We start from the raw sequence: 13574 nt of genomic DNA on the forward strand, positions 1-13574 counted from the left end.
ATGTCTTTATCTCACTGATTGTATAGAATAATTTAAGTGGATAAAATAAAGGAAATAATTTTTTTCCCTATGTAATGCAAGACTCTTGTGAGGATTAGGCTGATGTGGTCTCACGATGGGATCATACAGCAGCAGGAGAAGTCAGCTAGGTTTTGCTGTACTTTGGTTTAGCACAGTTATAATATTCCCTGAGTAGTGCAAAGGGTTCCCTTCATGTAATTTGTAACCTGCAGTTGGGCCTTTATAAGGTCCCCCAATCAATGAACATTGTAAAATAATTGCAGATAAATGGAAAAAAAATCTAATATTTTAAAGGCTTACCTGAAGTCTTTTTTGCTTTCAATAAATTTTTTTTTTATTTATTTACATTGTCCATACCCTAGTTGTCCATACCCTAGCACTGTCCAATCCCTCATTACAAGTCATAGTGCTCACTTTTTTTGGAAATGTCTACTTCCTCTCTGTGCTGACCCAGCTCCTACACCACCTTTTATGTAGCTGCCATAGGAGAAGCAAAGAGGAATACAACACAAGTCCAGAAATTAAACGAGATGATGTGGGATCCTCCGCTCAAAGAGGGGCTTAAACCAGAGTGCTTGTGTCTCATTACCTCCAGGAAGAGAAGAGCCTCAGGTGCTGGCTAAATGCTGATGCAAGTAGAACAGAACAAGAAGACCTGGACAGCCGCACACCGGAATGGAAAAACCCGTCTTTTTATTCAAAATACAGGTTAATGGGGTACACGACTGTGGGGTGGTACAAAAATAGCTGACGCGTTTCGCACTTACACCAAGTGCGTCGTGTTGTGTACCCCATGATCCTGTATTTTGAATAAAAAGACGGATTTATCCATTCCGATGTGCGGCTGTCCAGGTCTTCTTGTTCTTTTCTATAGGAATACAACAATGTCACTTGAGTGACAGCTCTGGGGCTGTTGACATCACATCCAGGAGGGCGGCCCCCAGCAACAGTCTCAGGGTTTTTTGACATCTGCACAAGGGAGGCTTTTACAGGTAAAAAACAGGAATAAACTACATTAATACACATATAATATTATGGGAAGGTTTTTTTTATTGAAATCAATGGTCTGGCAACAGGGTATCTGAGAAAAACTGTAACTTATTGATAACATTTAACCACGCATACACAAGTGGGAGATCCCGCAGCTTCATTCCGCTGTTTGGAATCACGTAAAGTGAAAGTCGTGTACTGGCAAGTCGTATTGTTCCCCTGTCTGTGGCACATGGTCTGTTATAATATCTCAGATATTTTTACATGTAACCATTTGTGGCAGACCACTCTGTAAACATTAACATATAAATATTCTGATTTCACAATTTTTTAAATTGATGCGTCACCTCATAGATCCCCACAGATTCTTTGGCCTTTTCATCATAATCTGTCCAGTCCTATAAGGATAACAAAACAATATTCAGGTCTTTTAATGTAGACAGCAATGCTATCATTATTGCCATTTGCACGTACAGTATTGTCTACTCTTTAAAAAGGAGAATTTCACTTTTACAAAAAAAATAATAAATGCACTTTTTTTTGCAGGTAAAGAATACGCATTTATTATTATTTTTGTAATGGACCTGTAAAGCATTGCACCTACGATCAGCAGACTGGGTGTAATGCCACAGTCCTGCAGACTGTCTGTGTATCTATCTGGCCGTACCTCTGATACGGCGGAAGACTTAATGAACTACCACGGCGCTGTGATAGTTCATTAAGAACTACAAGCTGACAGCTGCAAAAGGATGTCGTTTTTCCATTCACAGAACACTGTTAATGGTACAATGACATCTCAAAGGGCACCCAAATGAGGCAGATTTGTTTGTTATTGATGGATTTCCCCTTTATAAGGCTGTGCATAAACATAATTCCAAATAAAAACTCCTCCTGCCAGTGCTAGTATCTAGACCCCTCTGGTTTCCAGTGTCCTTATTTCTCAAGTCGTCTTCCAGGACGGCACCCTGAGAGATGACTGGTCCACCTGACAGGAAACACAATCAATCAAGAGGTTAAAGGCCCCCGCCCCTCCCGATGCTCCTCAGTTTTTTGATTGTGTTTCCCCACAGCAAAACCGTTTGTTATTTTTCTGTTGACCTAAAAGCCTGGGGCTGGTGGTCTCCCCCTGGGAGCCGGACCAAATGCCTGGGAAGCCTCTGGGTCCGGCCGGATGGTTCTCATCCTTCCTGGGGGGTTTCCCAATCCGTGTCTCGGGGGAGGGCAGCAGAACCGTGCTAATGGAAGAGCCCCCCCGAGTGCTGAAGAACCCTGGGTGCGGTGGTGTACCCAGAACTTCAGGGGCCAAATTTCCTGTTGCCCTTCCTTACCTGTGCGGTGGCCGCGCAGTTGCAGGAGTTGGTGGTTTTCCTTCTACTGGCTACAAGACCACAGGAGGTGAGTCTGGGACCCGTTCTGGGGTCTGGCCAGGGCTGCCGTTCATCCACCTGTCCGCCAACCGTTCACGGGAGGTCACGCGGCAAGAAGCTCCACATGGAGAGCTTTTCTTCCAGGGACCTTGCTGAGTGTAGCTCAGCACCATTTTCCTGAAGATCAGGAAATGACATCACTTCCTCCTCTAAGAGGAGGGAGTGGGAAGGGCTGCAGCAGGAAGTGACCTCAGGTCCAGTATCACTTCCTGTCTTCGGCAAGATGGCGGTGGCAAGTTGCAGCCAGCATACAGAGGATATAAAAAGCCACAGGGAACAGGCGCCCATGTCTCCTCTGCGTTCCTGTATGCAGCACCTCCAGGGAGAGATTGGAAGTAGCATGGAACATGAGAAGGAGAGACCTGCAGGGTCTGCGGCCATGGAAGAGACCACAGGGGGTGAGTCTGACCGGCCTTCGGAGGTTTAGAGGGGGAGGGTACCCCAACTCTTCTCCTCTGGCTCTCACAGTGTATGCCTGTGTGTTTTTTTCAGGGGACGACGCTATTGCCCGTGAGGTTGCCAGCCGTCCTGTGAAATCCTCCACCCGCTCCAAACGATGTGGGAACTGTAATGACAGGCTACCCCCAGAACATCCAAAGCCCTTCTGTTTTAAATGCATAAAGAAGTTGACAGGGAAGGAGACATCTCAGATAATGAAGGAATTTCTTACTGTGCAAACTGAGATGCTGTCCACCTTAAAGTCTTTTCAGGCCACCCTTAAGCCTAGGGATTCAGAGGCTCACTCTAGTAAGGATGCCTCTTCCCAGGAGAGCTCCACCTCCTCTAGGAGGTATCGGGCAGAGGTACTGAAGTATCCACTCCCCCACGATTCAGAGGAAGAGTGTGATTTAGAAGTTCCTAATCAGGAGTTTTCTGATGAAGGGGTGGTGGACAGCCAAGAGGAGGATGGGAGGGAGGAATCCAGGTCTAGCAGACATATATTTTCTGCCGACGACATGGAAGATCTTCTGAAAGCTATTTATGCCTCAGAAGGGATTCAGGAGCCTGCTGCACAGGTGTCCGCTCAGGATAGGATGTATAGAGGCTTGATTAAACCTCAGGCCAGGGTCCTTCCGGTACATTCCGCCCTTAAAGAAGTCATCTTAGGGGAATGGAAAGAACCAGAAAGAAGGCTTCTGAAATATAAAACCTGGAAGCGCAGATGCCCCTTCTCTGAGGAGAATGAGGAAAAGTTTTTCAAAACTCCTAGACTAGACGCCTCCTTAGCACAGGTCTCTAAGCAGTCGGATCTTTCCTTTGAAGATACCGGTAACTTAAAGGATCAAATGGATCGCAGGGCTGAAACCATTTTACGCAGAGCCTGGGAAGCTAACGCTGCGGCTATGAGCCCCGCATTGGCCTCAGCTTGCATTGCAAGGAATGCCGACACGTGGGTCTGTAAATTAATGGACCACGTATCCCGAACCTCAAAATCTAAGGAGGTCCTGGATTCTCTGGAGGTCATAGGGAATGCTGTCGCATATTTAGCAGATGCTGCGGTTGAGACAGTGCGTACAACCGCTAAGACAGGTGCCTTACTAAACTCAGCCAGGCGAGCCCTCTGGGTTAAAACCTGGGATGGGGATAGCTCATCCAAGACCCATCTATGTGGTCTCCCTTTTGAAGGGACGCTCCTTTTTGGTGCTGGCCTAGATCAGGCTCTAGCTAGATCTACCGAGAGGGGGAAAAAATTTCCTACCAAACCTAGGAGAGAGAGGAAGCGTTTTTTTCGTGGCCCCCAGGCAAGGAATCGCTTCTCAGAGAAAAAGGTCTCCCCTAATAGACGTTGGGGCGCAGGAAAAGACAAACAAAAAACTGGCGTTCTCTTTTCCAGCCAGAAGTCAGTTGACAAGACCCCCCAAATGACTTTCCGGTAGGGGGCAGACTTTCCCACTTTGCCTCTCAGTGGGAAAGGATCACCCAAAGCCCCTATGTACTTCGGATCATAAGAGAGGGTTACAGATTGGAGTTTCTCTCCCCTCCACCCCCCTAGTTTCTCTTGACCTACCTTCCCAGGGATCCCTGCAAGGTGGTAGGAATCCTTCAGAATATAAGAGAGCTGGCCAGTCAGGAGGTTATAATACCTGTTCCATTGGACCAGCAGGGTCAGGGGTTTTATTCCCACATTTTCGTGATACCAAAACCCTCAGGAAGGTATCGTCTTATTATAAATCTAAGGAACCTCAATGTTTTTCTTCGTTACAAGAAGTTCCGCATGGAGAGTGTCTATTCCCTCAGGAGACATCTCCTCAAGGAAGTGTTTATGGTAACCTTGGATTTAAAAGACGCCTACCTTCATGTCCCCATTTTTCAGGGCCATCAAAGCTTCCTGAGATTTGCGATTGCCTCTCCAGAGGGAGTGCAACACTGGCAGTTTACAGCCCTCCCCTTTGGACTGGCATCCAGTCAGAGAGTCTTCACAAAGGTCATGGCCGAGGTGGTGGCTTTTTTTCACCTCCAGGGAGTGGCATTGATTCCCTACCTGGACGACATTTTGATTTACAGTCTAAGTCGGGATCAACTACTTCTGGATCTATCCAGAGTAATGCAGACCTTGGAAGACCTGGGATGGATTGTCAGCAGGGAAAAGTCCTCACTGACTCCTGCTCAGACAAAGTTGTATCTAGGGTTCCTGGTGGACTCCTCAGAACAAAAGTTAATTCTACCTCAGGGCAAGGTAGAGGGCCTCATATCAGCGGTCAGGTCGCTGTTACAGGCAAGCACCATCTCCTACAGAGGTATCATGAGAGTTCTGGGTCTAATGACGTCAGCTATCTCAGCAGTTCCTTGGGCACAGCTACACTCCAGGCCCCTCCAGCACTTCCTTCTATCCTCTTGGGACAGAAGAAGAGACTCTCTGGACATAGAGATAGCCATTCCGGTAGAAGTAAAGAACTCCCTTCACTGGTGGCTCCTTCCTCAGAGGCTTCAAGAGGGCCTCCTTTGGAGCCAACTTCGGCCTCTCAGGTTAACTACAGACGCAAGTTCCTGGGGGTGGGGAGCCCACCTAGAGGAACTAATAGCTCAGGGGTCCTGGAAGTCAGAACAGAGAAGGGCCTCCTCCAACTTTCGAGAGCTGTTGGCCATAGGAGAAGCACTAAAGGCTTTCGAGGGAAGGATCAGGGGCCAGGAGCTGCAGGTCTTGTCAGACAATGCCACGGCAGTGGCGTTCCTGAATCATCAGGGGGGTACCAGATCTACAGCACTCCTATCCCTATCTGCAGAGATCCTGTCCTGGGCGGAAAGTCAGGTTCCTTCCATCTCCGCAGTCCACATAAAGGGGACATTAAATGTAGAGGCAGACTACCTCAGTCGGCAGCCGATTCTGCAGGGGGAATGGGAGCTGAATCGAGAGGTCTTTTCCCTGGTAAGTCGGCAATTCGGCGTTCCAGAGATAGATCTCTTTGCCCGCAGGAAGAGCAGAAGGGTAAAGAGATTTTTTTCCCTTGCTCGAGAGAGAGGCTCAGAGGGGATAGACGCGTTGGCACAGGTCTGGGACTTCCGACTGGCCTATGCCTTTCCCCCTCTGGGACTAATTCCGAGGGTCCTTCAAAAACTGTTCCTCTCGGAAAGCAAATTGATTCTAATAGCCCCTTGGTGGCCCAAGAGAGTCTGGTTTCCAACCCTGCAGAGTTGGTCCATAGCCCCACCGCTTCACCTCCCGGTCCGGGGCGATCTTCTCCTTCAGGGTCCTGTCCGCCACCCAGACCCCAGCTTCTTCAAGCTGACGGCCTGGCTCTTGAAAGGCAGAATCTGCAGGAGAAGGGGCTGTCGGACAGAGTAGTGGATACACTGCTCCTTAGTAGGAAGCCAGTCACAAGGCGTATTTACGCCAAGACCTGGGTGATTTTCTCTCGCTGGTGCCAGGAGAGAGGGACTTCTCAAAGAGAGATCCCTGCTATCTTAGAATTTCTCCAGGATGGAGCAGATCTAGGTTTGGCAACCAAGACCCTTAAGGCGCAGGTTTCAGCCCTGTCCTGTTTCCTTGAGAAACGTTTGGCATTACACCCCCTGATCAAGAGATTTCTCTTGGTCAGGGAGAGGTTGTCCCCTGTTCAAATGTCCAGGTGTCCTCCTTGGGACCTTACACTGGTACTGGAGGGGTTAACAAAGGCCCAATTGGAACCGATAGATCAGATCCCCCTTAGGATCCTGACCTTTACATTAGCCTTTTTACTAGCAATCACCCTTAGCTAGGAGAGTAGGTGACATTCAGGCTTTTTCTATTAAAGAGCCATTTTTTTCTTTATTCGAGGACAGGGTTATACTTAGGCAGGACCCCCTGTACCTCCCTAAGGTAGCATCAAAGTTCCATAGGACTCAAGAAGTGGTGCTGCCTTCCTTTTGTAGTAACCCCAAAAGTGAAGGGGAAGTTTCTTTTCATTGTCTGGACGTCAGATGCTGTCTATTATCCTACCTGGAAAGGGTTAAGGAATTCAGAAGGTCCAGCCATCTTTTAGTTAATTTTTCTGGCCAAAAGAAGGGCCAACAGGCATCCAAGGCTTCTATAGCTAGATGGATTAAACATACTATTTCGTTAGCCTATGAGCAGTCAGGTAAAGCAGCTCCTAGAAATCTTAGAGCGCATTCCACGCGATCTCTGGCAACCTCCTGGGCGGAAAGGGCCGGAGCTTCGGTGGAGCAGATATGTAGAGCCGCTACATGGTCAAGCCAGAACACGTTCCTGAGGCATTATAGAGTGGAATTACTATCTCCTCAGGACCTGGCATTTGGCAGGAAAGTCCTGCAAGCGGTGGTCCCGCCCTAAAGGTAGGCCTGAGCTACTTGCTCTTCTCTCAGGGTGCCGTCCTGGAAGACGACTTGAGAAAAGAACCAGTTACACTTACTGGTAACGGTGTTTCTGGGAAGTCTTCCAGGACGGCAGGCCTACTTCCCACCCGTTCTATTTAGGAAACCTGTAATGTTTAGAGTGTGGTGGTGGTTATGTTTTTCACTCTCGTGCACTGGTGTGGGTCAATACTTTGTCACAACTGAGGAGCATCGGGAGGGGCGGGGGCCTTTAACCTCTTGATTGATTGTGTTTCCTGTCAGGTGGACCAGTCATCTCTCAGGGTGCCGTCCTGGAAGACTTCCCAGAAACACCGTTACCGGTAAGTGTAACTGGTTCTTTTTGGCTTGGTACATTAAAAGCTTGTTTCCAGCCTCTTCAACATCCATGTCCACTTTAGCCTCTTTCACACACACTGGATCAGTAAAGAGAGGCTGCACAGCACTGAACCACTCACAGGCCTTGTGAGAAGCCTGACTAATTTGGCTGCATAATATAAACTAAAGCTGAAGTCCAGGCAAGTAGTAAAGTAACGCTTACAGATCTTTTCACCCACTACACCGCTCCCCCATGTGACTGGATAGTGAAAGGAGAAGCAGCAGACTGATGAGGTCATCTCTCTGCTCAATGCATGTTCCCTGTTAGAACATGAGCACTGCAACATAACTTTCATCTTGGGCTGCTACTCCCTGTTCAGTCTAAGCTATGTAGTACAGAGGACTACAAGAGGCTGTAAAAAAAAGGATTTATTAATGAATGAATAATTGCTTCTGTCTGTAGTTCAGCTTTCAATTAAAGCAGTATTAAACTCGATTGAAAAAAAAAAAAAATACCGACAGGTAGGGTATTTATGACAGAAGAGACCCCAATGGTCTCTTCTGTCATAAATGCTTCTCCCTGCCTGTCAGCAGTAAAGTACACTGAGCCGCACCTGTGCAGCTCAAAGTAAATTTACGGCACCTGTTGTGTGCTGTGATGAAGTGATTTTGCTGTCCATGTGCAGGAATGACACACTGCCGTCTGACTATTCAAGCAGTCAAAGACCAGGAGAAGATGGAAGCACCAGAGTACTGACAGGATAGCATCTTATGACAGGTAAGTCTGACATAACGATTTGTATGCAGTGCCTATCAGCACATTATGGCATTTTCCTCTTGGGAGCCCATTTCGAATTTTCTTTTTAGCGGAGTTTAATTCTGCTTCAAATTAAGCATAATTTCTACTAATTTCTACTAATTTGAAGAGTAAGCCTCGGTTCACACTATAAACTGCATGTGAATCACATAGAAACCGCACCACATTCCTGTTCAGTTCAATTCACAATCAGTGTGGATCCCAGTCATTTTGAGTTGTGTATGCACCAATTTTGGAACTGCACTGCAACCAGATTGCACAGTACTTTTGTACCATGCGATCTGGTGCAAGCAAATGCACTGCATTGTGACCTGCGTTTGGGGTGTCAGTAGGATAGCACAGACACAGCAGATTACAAGGGCAGTGCGATTTGCGGGTTTTCTGCATCGCATTAGTGTGAACCTAGCCTTAAAGTGGAAGTCCATGCTAAAACTAAAATCCCTTCATCTATAGACACCCTCGATCGAACACTAACCTATCTAGGCCTGTAAAGAAAAAAGGAGTATACATACCTTTTCTGAAGCTGATCCGACCCGATCCGCTGAGCTGTCAGCCGCGGCTTTTCTGTGTAGGCAGGTGCAGAGGACACAGCTGACAATGAAAGTGCCATAGTAACTCTATGGGTGATGTCACTTCTCATTCATTTCATGGCCGTGTTCTCTGCAGAGCTTCCGCCACTGGAGATCGGGTCGGATCAGCTTCAAAAAAGGTATGCATACTCATTTCTTCTTTACAGAGCTAGATAGGTTAGTGTTAGATCGTGGGTGTCTATTGATGCACGGATTTTAGTTTTAGCATGGACTTCCACTTTAAAGGTAGAATCAGACACAAATCACTAGTCAATCATTTGATCTTCTTTTGAATTGGGTAATAAAAATTAAACTGTGAAACAGTAACTGTTTTCTTTTAACCATAAAGTCTAAAGATTTTATTTTAACCGGATACTATACAGTTTCGCACAGATCTTGTTATCAGTCGCTGGCACCGGATAATGGTTCAAATAGCTTGAATAACCCACCATAAATATGGAGCTGCAATTTTACTTGCCACTTGCAGAATCTCCTTTACGGTATTTTAGGCAATTCTTTGTCATGCAGAAAGATCATGGTGTTTTAGATCAGATTGAAACAATATAGAATTGTACTGTAATGTACTTTTTATGACTGGTTTTGCATGCAGGACATTTTCTTAGGGACAGTTTCTGTTTACTAAGAAAGAGATAAGGAGGAAACATGTCTTGGCAAAAAAGAAGGTCTGTTATTGTTGTCGTCTATCTTAAAAAATGTTTGTAATTGTTTTCTTACTTATCAAAGAATACCTGTATGCAGGCACTGAAGCCAGTAAATCCCATTGAAAGGGGATCGGTAATGATCAAGTTGAGAGTTTTCAGAATAGGCCTCCATTTGGTTTGGGAACTGAACAAGTAGAAACCCAGAGGCTCAGTTCACGATGATGTGCAATGCAGGAACCACAGTGTGGGTTCCCGCATCACATCTGACTCACAGGCAGTTCACACTGCTCTCTGCTGCAGGTGTCAATATAAAGTTAATGACACCCCCAAATCAGTTCGCAGAACGCATTGAGAATTGTAAAATCGGATCACATGGGTCAGCATCACACCCATGCGATCCGCTTCCAATGCAGACAAAAAAAATGGTCCTGCACCATTATGGTCCAAATGCGATGCAATTTCAGCCATACAAACTGTATGGCTGAATTTGCATTGCACAGACATCGCATGTGATGTGCACAGGCATGCAGTGCGCATCACATGCGATGTCTGGGATCGCACCAGTGTGAAGCCAGCCTTAAAAAGTGTTCCTTGCTTAGGACTGGGGAGATTACCCTATGATAAGAAGCAGCAGAACAGCAAGAAGATCTGCCTGTCTTTGTGGGGGGGGGAGAGGTACATTTTGGAGCATGAGGTGGGGAGGAGGCAAAATCTGAAACTCCAGTTTGTAGCTCCTGGAAGTTACACTCTGGACCAAAATAAAGCAAAGTTCCTGGGACCTGATGGCTTTAAATGAAGCCAGACGTCCCCCCTCCTCTGAAAAGTGGGGTGCCCCTTCATTGTAAAGAGGGCTTAGAGACAGACTTGTCTGGCTTGGAGGTTTAGGTCTTCCAATGAAATCTTGTTCCAGGCTTAGACTTGGAGCTTAAAGGCAAAACTGGATAGAGGGGAAAGGGATTAGAACCAACTGTTCATTTTTATTGCTGTCTGTGTCCTCGTTAGGGAAATTCAATCTCTCTATTTTCCTGTTTACCATTATCATTAGGGTTGTCCCGATACCACTTTTTTAGGACCGAGTACAAGTACCGATACTTTTTTTTCAACTACTCGCCGATACCGATTACCAATACTTTTTTTTTAATGTCACGGGACAGTTTTTTTTTTTTTTTTTTAACAGTGCTTTCTTTTTTTTTGGGGGGGGGGGGGGGGGGAGTGGGTGAACGGTGTATGTGTGTGTGTTTTTTTTTTTTATTTACAATTTTTATTTTTTTACAATAATATTTTTTTTATTCTTTATTGCAATATGTGTTTTTTTTTTTTTTAAATCAGCCCTGTTGGGGGGCTTTGGTGAGATATCAGAGGTCTTAACAGACCTCTGATATCTCCCCCTTGAGACAGAGAAAGAGACAGAGGATAGAGATTCCCCAGTCCCTTTCTCTACAGCCTCAGCTGCACTGAGAATGAATGGAGAGAAGACAGCGGCTCCTCTCCATTCATAAACTGACACATCATAATCACAGGAGATTACAATGTTTCAGTTATGTGAATGGACAGAGTCAGCTGACTCTGTCCATTCACAAAGGAAGGAGGAGGAGGACGGCGGAACGGAGGGGGAGAACAGAGGGGGACAGAGAAGGAGAGGGGAACGGAGGGGACAGCGGAGAGGCACAGCAGAATGGAGGGGACAGTGGAGGGGGACAGAAAAGGAGAGAGGAACGGAGGGGGACAGCGGAGGGGGACAGAAAAGGAGAGAGGAACGGAGGGGGACAGCTGAGGGGGACAGAGGAACGGAGGGGGCATGGAGGAGGATGCAGTGACCGATCACCGCTGTATGTCACTAAGCAGCTGAAAGCCGGCGGGGGGAGAATCTTGTAGCTCCCCCACGCGCCGATCACAGCTGTCCTCTAGGTATCGGGGGAAGCATCGGGAGCATTTGCCCGAGTACAAGTAGTTGGGCAAATGCTCGGTATCGGTCCCGATACCGATACTAGTATCGGTATCGGGACAACCCTAATTATCATTGAAAGTAAAGAAAATCCCCAATTTTGGGTTGTCCCCAGAAAAGTAATAGAGGTGAAATCTTTCAATTGGGACACTAGTTCTGGTGACCTAGGGGTCCGCAAGAGAATCCCTTAATTTGCAGGGATTTCCTGTTTGGCTATGGGACAGGAAGTGAAGGAAAATCTCCCCAATGAGTCGAAGATGGCAAAAATAAACCTTACAGGGGTTATATCCCTCCCTTACTCTATCCAAAATCGAAAAAAATAACGTTTTGCCTAAAGTTCTACTTTAAAGGGCTGAGGGGGACTAAAATAAATTTTCCAAACCTCAGGATAAGAAGGTCTACCTACAGAAGTGTGAGCCTCCTTTTTCTGAAAGGGGGAGGGGGGTACTCTCACCCCCCTGATTTTCTTGATGTACTTATTCAAGGATGGATCAAACAGGTGCTCTCCCTCAAAAGGGGTAGAAGCTCAAAGTGGTTTTTGCACAGGACCAACTTTTGACCCAAACAATCCTCCACATACGGACAGAGAAGAACGGAACAGAGGGATCCATTAGGATGTCTCAGGCAATGCACTTAGTCAGCAGAGGTCTGAGAAACTACCATAGAAATAACCATAGGCTCATGGCAGGGTCTGCCAAGGTAAAAAGGTCCCTAAAGAGGGCCTCTAATCTTTTGTCCCCCGGGTCATTCAGCACAAGCTTATGCTCTACAAGGGACCATTAGCATATTGTTAAGAAATTAGATGGGCAGGAACTTCTACAAGACCCATTAAATTTTGCATAAAGTCCTCCTCGATAGGATATTGCTGAGCAAAAAGTCTCAGAGGAGCAAATAGCTTTTCAGGGTGAGGCCAGTCACCATATAGGAACGGCTCTAAGAGTGAGTGGACTGGGATAGTCTTAACAAGTTTGGGCAGTTGTAGAGACCCCAAATGGGAGACCTTGCGGTGAGAAGACTCAGGTTGCTTTAACCCTAAACAAGTGCATACATCATCAATAAGGGTAGCAATGGTATTCTAAACTTGGTTAAAGTTTCAGCCAAAAGCATCTCATCCTGATCAGAATCTTCAGAAGGAGAGGGGAAATCTTCCTTATCTACCAGGCGCAATGTGTTTGCAGCCAAGGAAAAGCCAGAGACCATCCCAGGAGGGGAAACTAAAAGGGCTAGCTTGTGAACCTACTTGGCTTTGGCCACTAAAAGGACCAAAATTCTGCCCATGAAGTCAGACACTGTGGCAAAAAAAATTCCTTCCCAGATGAGTAGGAAGATGACCGAGTGTCAGAAAGGCCTGCGGAGGGCCCAGAAGAAGGCAGGGATCAGTCTGGGGGCAACTATTCAAACAGAGGGTAATAGGGGTGTGTGGGCCCAGACTTCTACTCTGTCACCTGCATGGCAACCTGTGGCTAACTCACTGTGATGTACAACATGACAAGATGAGCGCCCATGCAGGGTCCAGTGCCAAAGCACCATTACAGGCCAGCTCTGCATCTTCATCCAAGCTTGGCTCGGGTATGGTCCGCCACGGCACAACCAAGGAGTCAACCCTTCTGGAAGATGCAGAAGGAGCCTTGGTGACTATAGTACAGCCAGGAACCTTGATGAGAGAATTATCAGTGAGCAACAAAACCTCTATAGGAAAGAGGTAAGCTTCTCTTAGTAGAGAGGAGAGTTCCATCACCTACGCACAATAGTAGGAGGGAGTGTTAGGGGTTATATAGAGGATGTCTCTGCAGCTTTCTTTTGCCAGTGTTCAATCACTGGAAAATGTACCAGAAGGTAGCATATAACACATGGATAAAGATATTTAAGGATTATGTGTTCTGTACTGTATTACTAAGAATTATAATTTTCTTTTAAACACCCTCATTGGCGGGATAATGATAAATATGCCAGGACACACCTACCTTTTCTTGCAAGTTAATTTCATTGAAGGGTGTTCCAGTCTCTGCACCTTCAGCAGCAAAGCCTGCCTGTAGA

At 46.5% G+C, this 13574-nt stretch overlaps 1 protein-coding gene across 1 annotated transcript in view; it reads right to left on the minus strand.

The window, feature by feature from the left end:
- Positions 1 to 1058: 1058 nt before the first annotated feature.
- CZIB (CXXC motif containing zinc binding protein) overlaps positions 1059 to 13574 on the minus strand; it is a 32345-nt gene continuing 19829 nt past the window's right edge. Inside the window, exons 7-8 of the mRNA XM_073593518.1 lie at positions 13502 to 13567; positions 1059 to 1409 (exon numbers count right to left, since the gene is read on the minus strand). Coding sequence (XP_073449619.1) covers positions 1332 to 1409; positions 13502 to 13567 — 144 coding nt within the window. The 3' untranslated portion in view covers positions 1059 to 1331. The remainder of the gene's footprint in view (positions 1410 to 13501; positions 13568 to 13574) is intronic.

This window comes from Aquarana catesbeiana, linkage group LG07, assembly GCF_042186555.1.
Source record: "Aquarana catesbeiana isolate 2022-GZ linkage group LG07, ASM4218655v1, whole genome shotgun sequence".
In the NCBI taxonomy this organism is placed as follows: Eukaryota; Metazoa; Chordata; class Amphibia; order Anura; family Ranidae; genus Aquarana; species Aquarana catesbeiana.